The following is an 18,001-nucleotide window of genomic DNA, read 5'->3' on the forward strand; positions in this document are numbered from 1 at the left end:
GAAACCCATAGCAGTACCGTTAGTCACTTGATTTTTCCTTTTCCATGTAAAATAACCTGCATACATAGTAAATTTGAATAATTCAAAAGATATTGGGGTGAGGATTTAGACTGTATTAATTCTAGGGTGTCCATTAGTGATACATTAGTAAATAAAGACATGACATCGAAACTAACCATTATGCTAGTTTGGATATCCCTTCACACAGCAATAGATGAAAGAAAACAAATATGCTTTATAGATGTTATTACAGGTCAGAAAGATTTTTAGAGCCAGCCATGACTATGAAGCATTCTTCTAATCTGAATAAGTATGGTTGGATTAATTTGCTAAATATTTGGGAGGCTTATCTTAAAATCAACTCCTACATAGCTATAATACTTCTTTTTTAAAGCATTAGCGGGTACCAAATTAGGACTTCAGATTTTTTGTCTCTTACAATTTGAATTGTTTCACCAATCAAAAGTCACTTACTATCACATTAACTGTAGTATGTAATATGCTCTGAAGATGCTAGTCTGAAATCCAGCAAAATATTAGCCAGTTAATAAACATCTTTATAATTTAGTTGGTTGTAATAACATTAAAATAAGTTAGGAATAGTACTGAACATTCTAGAAAGGGTTATGCATTTTAGCCACATAGGAACAATTTTAGTGAAAATGACATTAATATGAAAACAGATAACAGAATAAGTATAGCTGATTATATCCCAAGCCAGATGAATAAATTAACTGACAGTCTTTAAACAAAGTGCAACATATGGATCTTAACCGAGAGAGAGAGAGAGAGAGAGAAGGGAAGAAAAAACTTAGACTGAAGCATATACAAGAGTTTTGAAGAAAATTAGTAGAATGAATAGATGGTAATGGCAGAATAGAGTCATATTAAAAATGAGGATCTCAGAAAAGAACTTGACATCATTTATATTCAAGAATGTGTAAGCAGAGCAAATCTATGATTGTTACTTAAACAGAATAGGAGATAAAATTAGCAAAACATGTTCAAAGGAAAAAAAGCAGGGGAAAAAAAAAAAGACTAAGATACCATAGGTCCATCTTAAATATGTATACTTCGAAAATCAAGATGTAGGAGCAGAACAAATAACAGTTCAGTTTGGAAGAAACTGTTAATAAGGAACTTGTAATGAAATAGACAACTCACTCTCTCTCTCTCCCCCACCCCCCATATCAAACACCAGTATGAACTACCTAAAAGATACAACTACATCTTCAAAAGGCAGATTGATGTTTTCAAAGAAACTCACTACAGCACACTATACATTAAAACAAGCTATTTTTGCTGTTCTTATTAGTTCACTGTTCGCTACAGTGAGAATTGATTAATTGTCTTGGAATATCATATCTGGTACATCCTTCAAGATACACACCACAAAATTATATCTAAGTAAAATTCTGAAATAACATTTTACTGAAAGCAAACTATTCACATATCACAGGCTTTGTGAAGCACTACAGTTTTAAGTGTATTAACATGCCTAGTAATAAAACCATGTCCTACAAAAGAATAAAAGAGGATCATTATCATATCTGCAATGATTAAAAATTTAGCAATATGAAATTAAAATTCTCAATTTTATTTTATTTTTTTTAATTGTTATCCATGAGTTTGAGATATACAAAGAGGCAGAGGAACGAGTAATTTTTCATGCTTATGCAAAAGAGTGCCATTTAACAGTATCCATTCGTATGTATATACCTGAATAAATTTTGGTATGGAGAACTGAAGTACATACCATATGTGCATCAGGGAATTCATATGTTAAGTACATACTTGGTTTATTTGTGATCAAATATTTCACTTTTTTTTTTTTATTGTGTGATATATATATTACACACACACACACACACACACACACACACAACTGGTTGTTTCTACATAACAAGAAGTTTGACATAAGAGAACATTTTCCCACATGGAAGATACTGCAGGCTATGTTTCATGCCAAACCAAAATCATCACTATGTTTAGTAGCAGTCAGCATTACTTCATTTTTCTAAACGATATTGTCAATAGCAGTTACCCTTAGGTATCCATCTTTCATTAAGCATCAGGTTAAAGAAATGGTCTTATCTAGCTTACAGATGAAGCCTCATGATACTTAAAATGATTAATTCTTATTGGTGGTTAGATGCGGATTCAGGCTGTTTTGTCTATTATGAGTATTTGAAAAACGATTTTTTTTTGAGCTAGGGAAAAAAAAAAAAAAACTCTTCTCCCACCCAATATCAGAAAATGGTTTTACATAAGAAAAAAATTCCATACATCCTTCACAAATCCAGATCCATGTTTCTTCCTAATGTGAGTATAAGTCATATCACTTATGTAACAGACCCTTTCAATTTGGTTTAAGCTCATTAACCTTTGTCTTAGCAAAATACACCTACTGAAGGTTTATCTGTTCATAACATAACTTGCAATTTCAAACAATACATGATACACACAAAAAAAATCTTAGCAAAAGAGTAAATCTATGATTTGAAAGTCAGTTCTGAATCAATCAAAAATTCAATGTGTGTTACAAGCTAAATTAAAGAATTTGCCAATATAACTGTTATTTTAAATGACAGATCTTAAGGACATGTCATAGCTTATAGTTAGAATAACTCAATGGCACTCCCCCCCCCCTCCCCACAAACACACCAAAGAATCAAAATCCCTTAAGCCATGATCCCTTAAGGCTTGCAAGCAGAAAAGATTTAAAAGATTACCACTTTTTCTCCTGAATGAAAACATTTTTGCATCATTGTGCAAAATGCAGATGAATCACATATTCTGGCTTATGGGTGACAAGTGAGAGTCAAAACAACAAGCAATTTGATTCTGAACCAAAAGAGGATAGATGTGAAAAGTTTTTACAAAAGTAGATCTAGCCAATGTTGACTTAATGCTATTAGTGCTAAAGATATTTAATAAAATTAAATTCTGAACCTTTTTATTTTCTACTTAAAATTTAAATAGCATTATTAAATATATTTAATTGGTACACAGTTATTTTATGGCAGCATTTAATATTAATGCATTCTGTCTAAATGCATTTTAAACTTTTTTTTTCCAAGTGAATCATACTTACCCTTTTCTGTAGGATTACCAGGACCCTCTTTGTGTTTGTCTGCATCTGGCATTAAAACACCCCTTTGAATTAGTTCTTCCTTAGTAGCACGCATTGATATTTTCCGTTCTAGTGCTATAGATTATATATTTAATGATTACCAAAAATTAATCGAAAACAGTGATAACACTACAGCAGAAATAATAATAAATATATATATTTACTATTTAACCTGTCATATTCTACCAAAGAGCTTTGATATTCATATTTTTAATATATTACTACTTTAGCCACAGTTCTAGAACGCAACATCTTTTCTTTTCAAGTGATAATTAAAAATGGTAATTTCATTACTAATTAAAATGACTGAATCAATGTTTTCAAACCTAAGATGCTTTTTTTTTTTTTTTTTTTTTTAATATCAACTCCAGCAGACACAAGTGGAAAAAAAGAAGGAACATGATTGCACACAATGATGTATTTCTCAGAGAAAATGATGTGGGTCAGATTGTCTTGAAGAACAGAGATAACCAGAGGAAAAGAAGTTGGTTCAGAAGTTTGAAGCTACAAAATGCTTGGATGGTGATCAGTAGCTGCTCATGTTCTGAAAAGTGCAAAAGAAAGTTGGCAAAAAAAATAGCATCCATTAAAATACCCATAGAAAAGGCATAAAGCAGAAACAGAACATTCATGAGAAAGTAATCAAAGCAAACTTGCAAGAGAGCAGTCAATTAACCAGATTAGAATCAGCATTTCTAAGATTTTCTGGTGTACCAACCTAGATGTGGGAACTTCATTCTAGGGTTGAACAATTTTGAGATTGACAGCATTACTAGTTGTACAAATGAGGTGGAACACCTGAGCTGAAAAGGACACCAAAGTTTTTTTTTTTTTTGGGGGGGGGGGGCTATGTATGTGACATGTCTCTGCCAGGAAGGGCTGCAGACACAAGCCTGTTCAAGAAGAAAAATATAATCTTACCTGAAGATCTGGATATTATCAAAAGTAAGGAGAATTAGTGAACTTTGTGAGAAACAGGACAAAATTATGTTCTAGCAGCAGTGACATTGACAAAGATGTTCTCAACCCAATGTGGAATGATAAGGAAATCAGTGTTTATGATATTAAGTGCTTCTATAGCATAGATGAAAGAATGATGAGACAATGTACCCTTAAACTGGAAGACCCAAGAGTTGATTCTTTATGACAAAAGCAATCTTTATATGGTTTTTTTCAACTCAAAACAAGACTATCTTCCATAAAAGGAAATAAATGTAAACCATGTAAAGATTCCTCTTGTCATGAAACAAATCTGTGACAATGAAGTTACATTTCACAAGTTGCCTTATAAGGAACATTCCATAAGAAATCAGCTGTGTAGGATTTGTCTTGTTCCAGAAGATACTGTACTTAGTAGAAATAGCATGTTCAGCAAGAACACAATGTTCAGGCTAAAGATTCTTCATGTAAGACTTATGTTCTTACAATGAACAAAACAAAGGCTGTGGTTGTGCAAGATAAAGAATATCACAGGAAGATTACCTTAATGCTCCATGACTATTCTACTTATTGACTCTTCTTCTGATCCCACTGTTCGCCATATTAATAAGCTTAATAATCATAATGATGATGTCGTTAGTTGGGATGATTTAAAAAAAAAAAAAAAAGACCTCATGCACTGCCAAGATTATATAGTCTTCCCAAGATCTGCACAAACCAGGTATTCCATTAAGGCCTGTGGTTGACTGTATTCATTTACTTTAAACTGGTTTCACAGCATCATATTTGTTTACTTACACAGCTGTTTTATTTTGTTATTCACTATGGATATTTTACTGTTCAAAATAAATTGTACCAAGAAACTGAATATACAATGATGGAAAGTCCTCTTTCTCAAGATTTTCCATCTGATATTGCTAACCTTTTTGGTTTTGTTATTTATCTGGATATTTTACTATTCAAAATAAATTGTACGAACAAACTGAATACACAGCGATGAAAAGTCCTCTTTCTCCCACACTTGATAATTATTTTATGGAACACTTCAAATGGCATTTCCTCAATGATATTTCTCTTAGACCTACACTTGGTACAAGTATGCCAAGGACATCTTTGCAGTCTGGAATGGTTCTTCTACTGATTTAAAAGATCTCATCCAAAATAAATACCATGCATCTAAGAATACAGTTCATTTAAAAAAAAAAACTTTATCAATTCATGTAAAAAAACCTACTCCTCAGACCCTTCTTTGCCACACTCTTACACAACTTCCAGGGATAGCCTCTAGTTCTTTCCTTCCAATCTTTACCTCTTTTTATAAATCCCTGAGTATCCATCCAATATAATCTTCTCACTAACTTTCATATCACCTCTTTTCCTCCTATCCACTAAACTCTGTAATTTGCATTCCTGTTAACCTTTCTCCATAGCCAACATTAAGTCCTGACATTGTCTTTGTCACTCATCTCCAGACCATTTTCAATGTTTCAACATCCCTTGAAAACTAAGCGCTCAAATCTGATTATAATAATCCATGTGTGATCTGATGAGCACTTTATGCAGTTGGTACAACCACCTAATCCCTAAATGTAAATGCACTTATCAAAGTAGCAATACAATGCACAGTCTTCAACACTTGCAATATGCCCTCTAAACTTCAGTCAACTGTCATTCCCAGATCTCGAATAACATCCTCTTCCTGCAGTACAGTTCCATCAATAGAGTACACAGCCTTATATCTCCACTCCAAAACATAACACTTTGCACTTATTAATAATAAAACTACAATCCCACTCATTTGTCCAAGCTAAGTCTATTGAAATCTTCGGAAGGAAATTAATGCTAGCAGTGCTCCTCAAACTTTGCATCATCAACAAACAACTGAATATCCCCAATAAATTCACATGAAATATTATCTCCAATGTCCAACCAATCACAAGATAATCTGTCAAATGGTTTTGCAAAGACCAAGAATATTACTAGATACAAATTTCCCTTATCTAACATACACGTTACTATAAAATGCAAGTAAATTGCTAAAACAAGCCCCACCCTTTACAAATCCATGCTGACCATAATAAAGAATCCTATGTCCAATCCAATCCTGTGATCTACTCATAACCAACCTCTCTAATACCTTGACTACAAGTGCAGATATAATACATAGTCTATAATTGGAAACGTCCTGAACAATGCATGTGGGGCGGTACTATTTTGCCTTTATTCAACTCCTTAGGAACATTACCCAATTCAAAAAACTTTCATTAAATAACCAGGTCAAGGGCACAGCTAAGCGTTTTGTACATTTCTTAAAATAAGTGGTGACATGTCATCCATATCCATATTAACATCTAACCCAGGCAACACTTGATACACTTCTGATTCTTTCACTTTAATTTTCCAAATAGTTGCCTCTCTTCTACATATTCCACAGCATCATTATCAGTATGATATACACTGGTAAAGTGTTTATTAAATAATTCCACTATATCATCTGCAACAGTCACCATAAACCATAACTATCCACTAACTATCCTTCCTTGCTTGCCATATATTATTATTATTATTCCTGATACCTCCAAGGAGTCCAAAGACTCATCGCGGGAGGACACCTACAACTGTCTCAACCACTACACCGAACCACTACTACGAATCATCTCCATCAACGCCATCTACCACCCACCTCCACCACCACAACTAGTATTTTTTGTCTGTAAATTGCATGTGTTTTCTGAAGGGCCGATTTGTCTGTATGCAGGATGAAAAACCAGAGTTTCCAGGAGAAAAACCCTGCTACCTCTGTATGAGATCGGCCAACTCACCTTCGATTGAAATCATCCAGATAAAGATTCCTCCTGTCGCAACGAGAATCGAATTTAGGCCTATTCCAATCGAAGGGCGCAATGTACCGTCGTTCTTCCAACTGCGCTACGGAGGCGCTAAATATAAGAGAAGAATTCGGTTGAATTATCCATGGCCTGACTGACCAATCTCCTCTCATACTGTACCTTTTCTTTATGATGCTCATATCTTCCTAGCCTGCATTTTATACTCTTCATGAATGTGATCACCACTGAATATCTCTTGTAAATATCTATTCCAACACTGCTTTCTTGATTTCATTCCTACTCTATTTATTAGCTTAGCACATGGTATGCAGTTACACATTGCTTGTGTCAGATATTGTCTTACAAATTCCCAATGCAATGTCAACATCTTTTCTGATTCTTTTACCTTGAATCAACCTAATATATTGGCTGATTACAGAGCTTCTCATAATCACCCATACCTTATAATTCCACACATCCTTTTTTTGGCAATAACCTTTTCTTGTTACATCACTTCCCAAACTAGTACCTCATGATCACTCTCACCAAATCACACATCCTTTTTTTTTTTTTTTGGCAATAACTTAATTGTTTCACCACTTCCCAAACAAGTACCTCATGATCACTCTCCCCAACTGGCAACAGTGTAAATATCTCATTAACAACCACATCTTATGAGATTATCATCAAATCCAACACTAACACTTCGAGTTAATGCCATCACATAAGACAGTTAGCCCTCAAAAAATCAATACTCTATCAATCCATGCTATCTCCTCCTTCCAATCTACATTTCTGTAATTACAGGAATGTACATCAATTTGTCTGAACATTTCACAGTTTTCTCTACATTCCCTGGCTAATAACAATTGTCACAGATATAATGGTCTGTTAATTTCAATTTCACACCATACAGATTCAAAATCTTCCTATGTGCTACCATTTTCAACTTCCACTCTTTGTAGACAATTTCTCTGTTAACATTATTACTGCACAATGGGTATGTGTTTACCATGAATATTATCTAAATTGTGCTGTATATTGTAATTATAATGATATGACAATATAACATTATTACTATTACTCATGGGCACCTCCATGGAGTCCTAAAACTCATTGTGGGAGACCCAAACTATCAACATAATATTTATCATATCTCTTCTTGAAACCATTAAGAAAGAAAGCACACAATAACTGACTCACGCAACCCATTCCAATCATTCACCACTCTCCATTTTTCATTAGTGAAAAATCTAGTCCTCATGCCCTTGCTAACCACACTCTTATCCAACTTCAGGGATGACCTCATGTTCTATCCTTTATAACCAAATGCTGATGCATTTTCCTTGTATCAATCCCATAAAATCCTTTAAGTAACTTTATGTTTCTATCACATCCACCCTTTTTTTTGTTTATCAACCAACTTTTGCAAACCCTCAATCTATCCTCAGAGGAAGCATCCCATAAACCACTAACCATCTTTGTCACTCACCTCTGGATCTTATCCACCACTTCTTCATCCCCAAGAAACCCAAGGTGATCAGACCTGAGTAATCCAGATATGGTTGTATCAAGACTATAAAAAGGAATGTTAACTCCCTTATCTCTGCTTATTAGTGTCTTCTTCAATAAACAAGTAATCCTGTGAGCTACTGTGGCTTATAAACTGATTACTTTAGCAATATACCCCCTAAACTTCAACTCTTAAATTTCTACTTCTCTTCAAACTTACTCTACAGATTCATAAAATGAATACTCTTTGCCTCACACAACTCAGTCATCTTACCATTGATTATCTGCGCTATCCTCAACTCGCTAACATATCTGGGCAACATGCTAACCACTTTCTGAACAACATTATTATCCTTTACCTCCTGCAACAATTTCATATTCCTATCCGCTTTTTTTTTTTTTTTTTTTTACCATTTAAGTCATTTGTCCTGACAATACTATAAATTCTGGTGCCCACTCTTTCCTTCTCTGCAAAGCAACATTTATTGGTCACAATGTTCCACCTAGAAAGCATTTTGTGTACTTTGTTATTCATCACAATCTCTAATGATTGAATTCTACAATGCTATATGATTATCCTTTGACTCTCTCTCTTCATATTAACTTCTTATTCGTATCAGTCAACCTCTTCTTTAGATGTACAATCTCATCTAAATTGTTATAATTACTAACACTCCTATCTGATTTCTGTTTACTACAAATGAATGCTAGTTCCCATTTTGAAATGCTCTATCCTATCATTACACTTTTCACATACATTAATACAATTCACATTTTTTCAATTGAAAAAATGTGAAGTGCGATCCTTTGATATCTCTTGATTTAAACTTCTATCATTCATTACAAATTCACTTTTTTTTTTTATGTATACATAAATCTCACAATGCAGTCAGTGAGAAAAATCCAGACAAAAAAACAATCTTCATGTCAAAGCTTTTCATGCTGCTGAAGTACATTTTCTTACAGATGTCATTTTCAGAAAGAAGTAGGAACATAAAAGAAATTACAATAACAAACGCTATGAAGCACACTTGTAGCCAGCATGAAAAGAATGAAACAATTATAAGAAAAAAAAAAGCCACACTGAACTCCAACAGAAACTGAAGGCAGACAGATCAAAGCTCTTCATTCCTTTCTATCCTCCTTCCAAACTATTTCTTCATAAACAATGTTTCAGTTCAGGTTTTTTTTTTTCTAAATCTTATCTGGTCTCACCACCTTTACCATGGCAGTCTTCCTGTTGGTTTCTCCCCTCAATTTTCATATCATACATTCTTCTTGGTATTCTTTCTAAATTCATTCTCATTATATGTCCAAACAACTTCAAACCATGAGAGTTCACGAGCACTCACTTCAGCAGAGCCTTCATAGCTGTCAGTTTCAACAATGCCCTTTAGTTGGAAAGACCTGTGTTCGAATCCCTTCTAGGAAGTGAAGAACCTTTATCAGGGCTTTTCAACTAAAGGTGAGTTAGCCAGTCTCATATGGGTTTTTTTTTTGTCCCTCAGAACAGGCAAACTGGCCATTAGAAAACATGCAATTAACATACATAATACACTAACCTCATAGCCTCTGAGTTGCTTAGAAAACATGCAATTAACATACATAATACACTAACCTCATAGCCTCCGAGTTGCTTGAGACGTAAATCTAAATAAACCAAATAAGCACTTCAGCGCTTTCTAGTCCCAAAATTCCTAATGTCCCAATTTTTTATTCTATCTTTCCTTGTTTTTGTCAACATTGTCCTTAAAACTTTCACTTCCACTGCTTGCATTCTACTTATGTAAACAGAAATAGAGATTAACTATTGTCAGTCCCAATGTCTCTGGCTGCATAAGACAAAATGGGCAAAAAGTAACTTTTGTTAATCAGAAGCTTGCACTTTACTGGGACCTCACTGTCCCCAAAGTAGGCCATTTACAATATTATAAAAAACGTTGGCAGCGTACAATCCTTTGATATCTCTTGATCTAAATTTCCATCACTAGAGAAGTGTGTATATCCAAATATTTGAAGTTTTCATTACCCTTCAAGACTTACCTTGCTCTCCTACTCCTCCTACTAATATTTATATATATATTATTATTATTATTATTATGTGACACCTCCAGGGAGTCCAAGGGCTCATCGTGAGAACACACTACTTCGCTAGATACATCTCATCCTCTCCACTACTAAATTCTCCAACTATGCTATATATATATATATATAGCAAAACCTGTGGAGTATCCATAACTATAGAATAACATGTATGCCACAGTAAATAACTTTTTTTATTATGTCAAGTATCATAAGACATCATCAGTACAACTAATGAACAACAATAGGAATTGAATTCAAAAAACAGTAGTGTGCATGTTTAAACAGGAAATCCCTCTATGTATACAGTTACGTGTTCATGGATTAAAAACTACTGGGCATTTAATTTAAGTAATGAAAATTACTTAAATTAAAATATAGAAGATAAATTATCGAATACAATTGAGGATAACAATTTCCCAAACTTTTGGAATAGTGAGACAGACATTAAGATTAAGTCTATGAAGTAAGGCTTCAGTACTTTCTTTATATAACCATTCATGTTTATATATGGCTCTATGTAGCAGCTTTTCAAACTTTTTCAAACCATTTCAGGCCTCCAATAACTGAGACAGTGGACATCATGGAGTCCATTACCATAGCAGGATTCAAACACCTTAGACAACTGATTGCAGAGCAAGTATTCCTTGGACAACCAGGGCAGCAATGCATTACTGGTGCCCTTAGCTTGTCAGCTGAAACTCAGACAATGAAATATCAAATTTAGTATTTTATTTCACTTTCCTAAAGAAGTGTACTATAATGCACACAAATCGTGTAGAAACTTTTTTAAAAAAATTGTTCAACAAATAGTCTTTATGTGGCATATGTACTGCTATCAACATGTTCCCAAAGAAAGGAAGCAAGCTACCAAATACGTTAAATTCGTGTTAGATTATTTACAGTGTATCTGAAAAATGGGAAGTGACACAAATGTCATTTTTTTTTAAAGAAAAGATACACAGTTATGAGAAAATTACAAGAGTATATGATTATTAAACAGAGAATATAAGACCAATCCCAAAAGTTACATAATAGTGTGATGAAGAGGGATGCATGGAGTAGATTTTATTCATTGAGAATAGCCAGTAAAATGATTATTATTGGAATACATTAATGCAAGCGGCGCTAAGGATTGTAAGATTCAGTATGATAAATATGTCAGATAAATGAACTTTCCAAGATGATTCTAACCCCTGATGATAATAAATCATATAGCAAGATTTAAAATAAAACTATTGCTGATAGTTTGATATTAAAAAAACAAGCAGAATTTAAAAAAGGCACAGACTGCATTAATGATAATACCTTTACAACAAAACAAATGGGGGGGATCATCTTTACTTGGTAGAAAATACTATGAAAAATTAGTTTTAATGACTATATAAGGAGAATGAAAAAACAACAAGGTTTAATATTAAGATGCAACTAGTTTCGTTGAATGATTCAACTTCTTCACGTATCACAGGCAAAGAATTATACAAAAAATTACAGAGACAGATAAAATTACATCAAGAGATCTAGTATAAAAGACAATAGTACATTTTAAAAACAGGAATGCAAGCTTGAGTTCTAAATTAAAGTTGACTACGTGCGTGAGCTGCCACAAGTGTGCCAATATTGAACAGAGGCAATGTGTGCATCAGAGAGATTGAAGCTAAGTCTGTGTTAATATGGGATGAATCTAGTGAAATTTCTCTAAATTCAATGATCTTTCTTTCGAGTTCATCATAGCACACATGGTTATTAGAAGTTTTTGGCCAGTCTATTATTTGACCAGTTCATCCGAGTTAATAGAGAAGAGAACGTGGCTAGAGAGAGAGCGCTAGCTCTGGTCCTATTGCAGGAAATATCTCTCTGGTGTTCTTCTATACACAAAAGGATGGATTTAGCTGTCTGGCTGTAATATAGTGGTGATACCTTCATGCTTCTTTCCATCACTACCCTCCGCAGAAATTTGGTATTATTTCAACCCTGGCATATCGAGCCAGATCTTTACTTACAGATGAAACAGAAATTGAAAATGAACTCCATTTACTTAAAAGGACTTTTGTCAACAATGGTTTCTCTCTTAAACAGATTGATAAATTTTTCTCTTTCCATCTCTCTACTGCTACTGAAGATTCTTCTCCCCAAGTGCTTTTATTTCATTGCCATACATCAGCCCTCTCTCCCCAAAACTAGCAAAAATTCTTAAGATCAACATTAGAACTTGCTTCATTATGTTTCCAAAACTTCGCTCCATACTAAGTAAACCTAAAGTGAAACATCTCCCTACTCAGTATCCAGGAGTCTACAAGATTTTGTGTGAACGTGGAAAACTATGTTACAGCTAGACAGCTAAATCCATCCTTTCGCATATGGAAGAACACCAGAGAGACATTTCCTACAATAGGACCAGAGCCAGTGCTCTCTCTAGCCACGTTCTCTTCTCTATTAACTTGGATGAACTGGTCAAATAATAGAATAGCCAAAAACTTCTAATAATCATGTGTGTTATGATGAACTCGAAAGAAAGATCATCGAATCTAGAGAAATTTCACTAGATTCATCCCATATTAACAGCAGCCTTAGCTTCAATCTCTCTGATGCACACATTGCCTCTGTTCAGTATTGGCACACGCGTGGCAGCTCACGCATGTAGTCAACTTTAATTTAGAACTCAAGCTCGCATTCCTGTTTTTAAAATGTACTATTGTCTTTTATACTAGATCTCTTGATGTAATTTTATCATGTCTCTGTAATTTTTTGTATAATTCTTTGCCTGTGATACCTGAAGAAGTTGAATCATTCAACGAAACTAGTTGCATCTTAATATTAAACCTTGTTGTTTTTTCATTCTCGGTATATAGTCATTCAAACTAATTATATATAAAGGGTGTCCCAAAATTCACGCAAGATTTAAATTTAGCGCCATTTGTGCGGTAAAGTGTTGCCAACGAGAAAAAAAAGACAGCATGACAGCTGACAGTTCAGGGTTATTAAAAATGGAGTGCTACACGAAAGAACAACGCATTTTCATTGTTGAGCAATATTTTAAAAATAATGAAGGTTTGGCAGCTACAGTTTGCAATTTTCGTACAAAATATGGTCGGAATAGTGATTTAACTTCATCAACTGTGAAAAGATTAATTAAAAAATTCAAGGAAACTGGATCAATTAGTGATCTTATACACTCTGGCCATCCTTCAACAAGTTGTTCAACAGAAAACATCGAAGCAGTTCGTGAGAGTGTTGCTGAGAGTCCAGGAACATCAATTCGGCTCCGTGGTCTTGAATTGGGCATTTCGAGAAGCTCTCTACAGCGTATTCTCATGAAAGATTTGCATCTTTATGCTTACAAAGTTCAATTGACTCAAGAACTGAAGCCTACTGACACACACACACACACACACACACACACACACACACACACACACACACACACACACACACACACACACACACACAGCGAAGAGAGTTCGTTGAATGGATTATGGAACAACAACAAGTGGATGTTTATTTTGCGAACAAAATCATCTTCAGTGATGAGGCTCATTTTCATCTCGATGGCTTCATTAATCGAGAAAATTTGTTGCATTTCGGGTTCAGAAAATCCACGAGTGATTGTTGAGAAACAAATGCATCCACAATGTGTGTCACTGTTTGGTGCAAATTTTGGGCTGGAGGCATCATCGGTCCATTCTTCTTCGAAAACGCAGCTGGTAAGGCAATAACAGTTAATGGTGCTTGCTATCACGACATGATAATCCAGTTTTTTGTGCCTAAATTGCAAGATATGGATGTGGACATGTGGTTTCAACAAGATGGTGCCACATGCCATACAGCCCGAGAAACAATTCAATTACTGCATGAGTCATTTCCTGGTCATGTAATTTCCCATTTTGGTGATCAGAATTGGCCGCCCAGATCATGTGACTTAACGCCGTTGGACTTTTTTCTTTGGGTTTTTTTGAAGTCTAAGGTTTATGCCAACAAGCCCACAACCACCCACGCCTTGAAGGAGGAAATTGAGCGCTGTATCAGCGAAATTTAGCCACATTTATGCAAAACGGTCATGGAAAATTTCGACAAAAGAGTGCGTATGTGCCAGCAAAGCCGTGGAGGCCATTTACCCGATATGCTATTCCATGCATAACCCTATACTGTATACTTTATGAATCAATAAGAAATTACAATTTTGAATTAAAAACCTGTGTTTTCAATCAATATTACTTCTTGCATGAATTTTGGGACACCCTGTATGTATGTATATATAAGAATTCAATTGACTGACCTATCCAGCAGTTAAAGATTATGAAAAATGCCAAAAACTACGAAATACACTAGTTTCCATAAATTAAGGAACAAAGAAAAATCATGATAAATAGAAGTAAAAAGGAAAAAAACAAACAAACTAAAAGTCAGGTATATTACATAAAAGTGATGTTGAGTCTGGTTATTGTATATAAATGAATAACACTGTCCATTTTGTGTCTGGAATGAGAACAAGTCATTTCGGGATAGCAAAAATAACTAAGTAGGCAAGCCATCATAGACTAGAAGCTAGGCATATTAGCCAGATGGTTGCATGAGTCTTTCCATTGTCCACAGAATGTGGAACCAATTCCAACAGTCACAAACAGCATCCCAGAGATACAGTGAAAGAGGGCCAAGGACTACAACCACAATGGGTGACCAATATCTCTAATTACTGCTCACCAAAACAGGAGTATCCCGAACCAGCTATGATATGACCTTGCAATGGCTGCAAGAACACTAGTATCTGCTTCCACCATGTGCAAAGGGCTTCACAAAAGTGGACTGTGCGTCTCTATTCCCAAGCCACAGGAGAGAATGTTTGAAATGGGTCAGCTTCATGTCAACTAGACCTAAGACCAATGGGGATCACTATTGCACAGACAAGTCTCAATTTGCTCTACAAAGTGAAAGGGTACGATACTCTGATCCAGAGAGAACCAAGGACACATTATCATCCCTGTAATATCTGTGATAGTGGATGGAAACTGTGAGATAAGTAGAATAACCAAATGAATAAACAGTCCCACACCATCAGTATTGACATCAGGAATGGTGGAATAGCATTTTGCAAGGCCTCTCAAACCAAAACACCATAGAACCCTAAGACAACAATTTGAAATGGTGCACTATGAAGCCATTAAATAAGCATGCCCTTAGATAAGTACTTAAAGATCAACCACAGCAACTGTTCAAGTAAGGAAGGTGCTGCTGCTGCAAAGGGATCTTCATCATGCCAGAATGACTGCTATTTTGGGGATGATGGTAGCCTGCTCCAGCCAAGAAGTAGCAACTTCTGACTAATACTTCAGCTCAGGATCCAAATGCCAATGTTATCCTGGACACTATAAGAAAAGAGCACACATCATCAAAGTAGACATACAGCTCAAACATTGCCTGGGTCAACAAGGTTTGCATCCATAGCTCAGGAAGAGGGCTATGTTCGAAAAGTCCGACTTCGAATTGTTTTTTAAAAAAATTAAAAGAACCAAACAAGAACATTGGGAATTGGCTGACTTTCTTCCAGCTGAACATTGAGGGACTTACTAGATCAAAATTAGAAGTACTAAATAATATACTCACCGGGTGCGAAATGAATACTGTTGCTCTACAAGACGCTTGCCATACCTCACAAGAAAATATTATCATCCCTGGTTACATCTTCTCACTGATAAAACTAATGAAAGACATGGTCTAATGAACTATGCAAAAGCAAATCTGGAAAGTATCCCTGAATATCTAGGAGATTCATAGCTATCCAAGTCCTGCAACTTCTTCAGTCAGCCTCTCCTGGCATCATTCCTCCGAGAATTTCAACTCACACAGTACATTATGGGGGGACACAATAATGATGATAACCAAGGCCTGCAACTGGATATTAATAAACAGCCTCCACCTCCTATACAACAGCAAACCCTGGAAACCTTCAAATCTGGAAGAGAGGACTCAGAGGCAACTCCTGACCTCTGCTTTACCACCAGTAACATAGAAGGAACTCCACTCATCTCAGCCTAACAAGTACTGCCTTTGTTTCCCCACAGGCCAGCACAGATCCTTCCTAATTATTACAGGACTTATAATCACCAGAATAAACAGCTTCCCAATACCCTGGATGGAATCTCAGGAAAGTAAACTGACCAAAATTCACTGAATTATTTGAAAACAACTTTAACATAATTTCACTTACAGTTGATAACTAAGAAAGATTCACTGAATTCCTCATGGCATCTTGCAAAAGACATCTCCAGAGGATTCAGTTAAGACCCAGACATAGACACCACGTTAGTCAAATGAAAGTAGTATTCTTCTGGCAGAATATGAATAAAGGAACCACCCAGACAGTGCTTCTGTCCTCTTCATAGAAGAGTTTGTTGGCATGAAGAAATGAACAACCTCAGCTTTACCAGATCAAGCTGTCAGGCTTGTTCACTACATTGCTGACTGGGAGGAACCACTAGTCCAAACAGAACTAAAAGAAAAATAAACTCAAAGAGTATTTCAAAAATATTAGCACAAAAGGCTAAATTCAAAATTCTCACAGATACTAAAAAAAGAGATTCATTATCTTTACAAAAAACATTTTCTCATCATGTCCTACATCTACAGCAAATTCCAATCCCTATTCTAATAACTAGATGACCTACTAGATAACTTACTCCAATAACTAGATGAAACTGATTCCACTCTCTAACTAAAAAAGGTAAAACTTCTGGCATTAACCACATCCTTCCAGATTTTTTACTCATCTTAGCCTAAGAGTAAAAACCTGGTTATTTAATTTCTTCTCAATAAATGATAAACGACTCCCAAAACATCATGAATCAAAGATAAATAGCCTTTGCTGAAACTCAACTGATTACCCTAAAACTATTGCCCTATAGCACTGCTGTGTACTCCTTACAAACTTTTTGAAAGGATTATTCTCAGTAGAATTTCTCAAAAAAATAGAAGCCATTTTTCCCAGTAAACAGGGTAGGCTTAGACCTGGTAGAAGCTGCTACAACCAGGTCTTGACCCTCACAACCCACATAGAAGTTAGATAACAATAAGGTTTAAAAACAGGTACTGCCTTCATAGATTTAACATCAACTTGTGACACTGTATGAAAGAAAGGCTAACTATATAAAACACCCAAAATAATCAATTGCCAATAAAACTAAGTACTTGAATAAATGCTCTCCAACAGGAAAATAAAGATTCATTTGAATTCACACACAAAAAAAGCAGAACATTTACTCTGTGCAATGAATTACCACAAGGATCTGTCCTTGGTCCCAGTTCTATTCAACCTGTACACAAGCAACATCCCTCCAACTGTCAGTCAAAAGTTTATCTATGCTGATGATATAGCAATCGCCACCCAATACAATACCTTCCAAGACCTTGAAGAAACAATGAGCCAAGATCTGAGCTCACTGCAAAACTACTTTCAAAGCTGGAGACTATTCCCTAACCTCAGCAAAACTGTTGCATAAAGCTTCCCATGACT

At 35.1% G+C, this 18,001-nt stretch overlaps 1 protein-coding gene across 4 annotated transcripts in view; it reads right to left on the bottom strand.

Annotated features, from left to right (window-relative positions):
• LOC150107363 (phosphatase and actin regulator 2-like) overlaps positions 1-18,001 on the bottom strand; it is a 412,176-nt gene that overhangs the window by 288,140 nt on the left and 106,035 nt on the right. For 3 of the 4 annotated variants that reach the window (XR_016548240.1, XM_090391838.1, XM_090391840.1), the window contains exon 4: positions 3,095-3,208. The exons of the other annotated variant lie outside the window; for it this stretch is intronic. Coding sequence is in view for 2 of the 3 variants with exons in the window: in XM_090391838.1 (XP_090247964.1) it covers positions 3,095-3,208 (114 nt within the window). In the remaining variant the exon portion in view is untranslated. The remainder of the gene's footprint in view (positions 1-3,094; positions 3,209-18,001) is intronic. 4 annotated transcript variants of the gene reach the window in all.

Source organism: Typopeltis vanoorti, chromosome 4, assembly GCF_054136105.1.
Source record: "Typopeltis vanoorti isolate ZY-2024b chromosome 4, IOZ_Tvanoo_1.0, whole genome shotgun sequence".
In the NCBI taxonomy this organism is placed as follows: domain Eukaryota; kingdom Metazoa; phylum Arthropoda; class Arachnida; order Uropygi; family Thelyphonidae; genus Typopeltis; species Typopeltis vanoorti.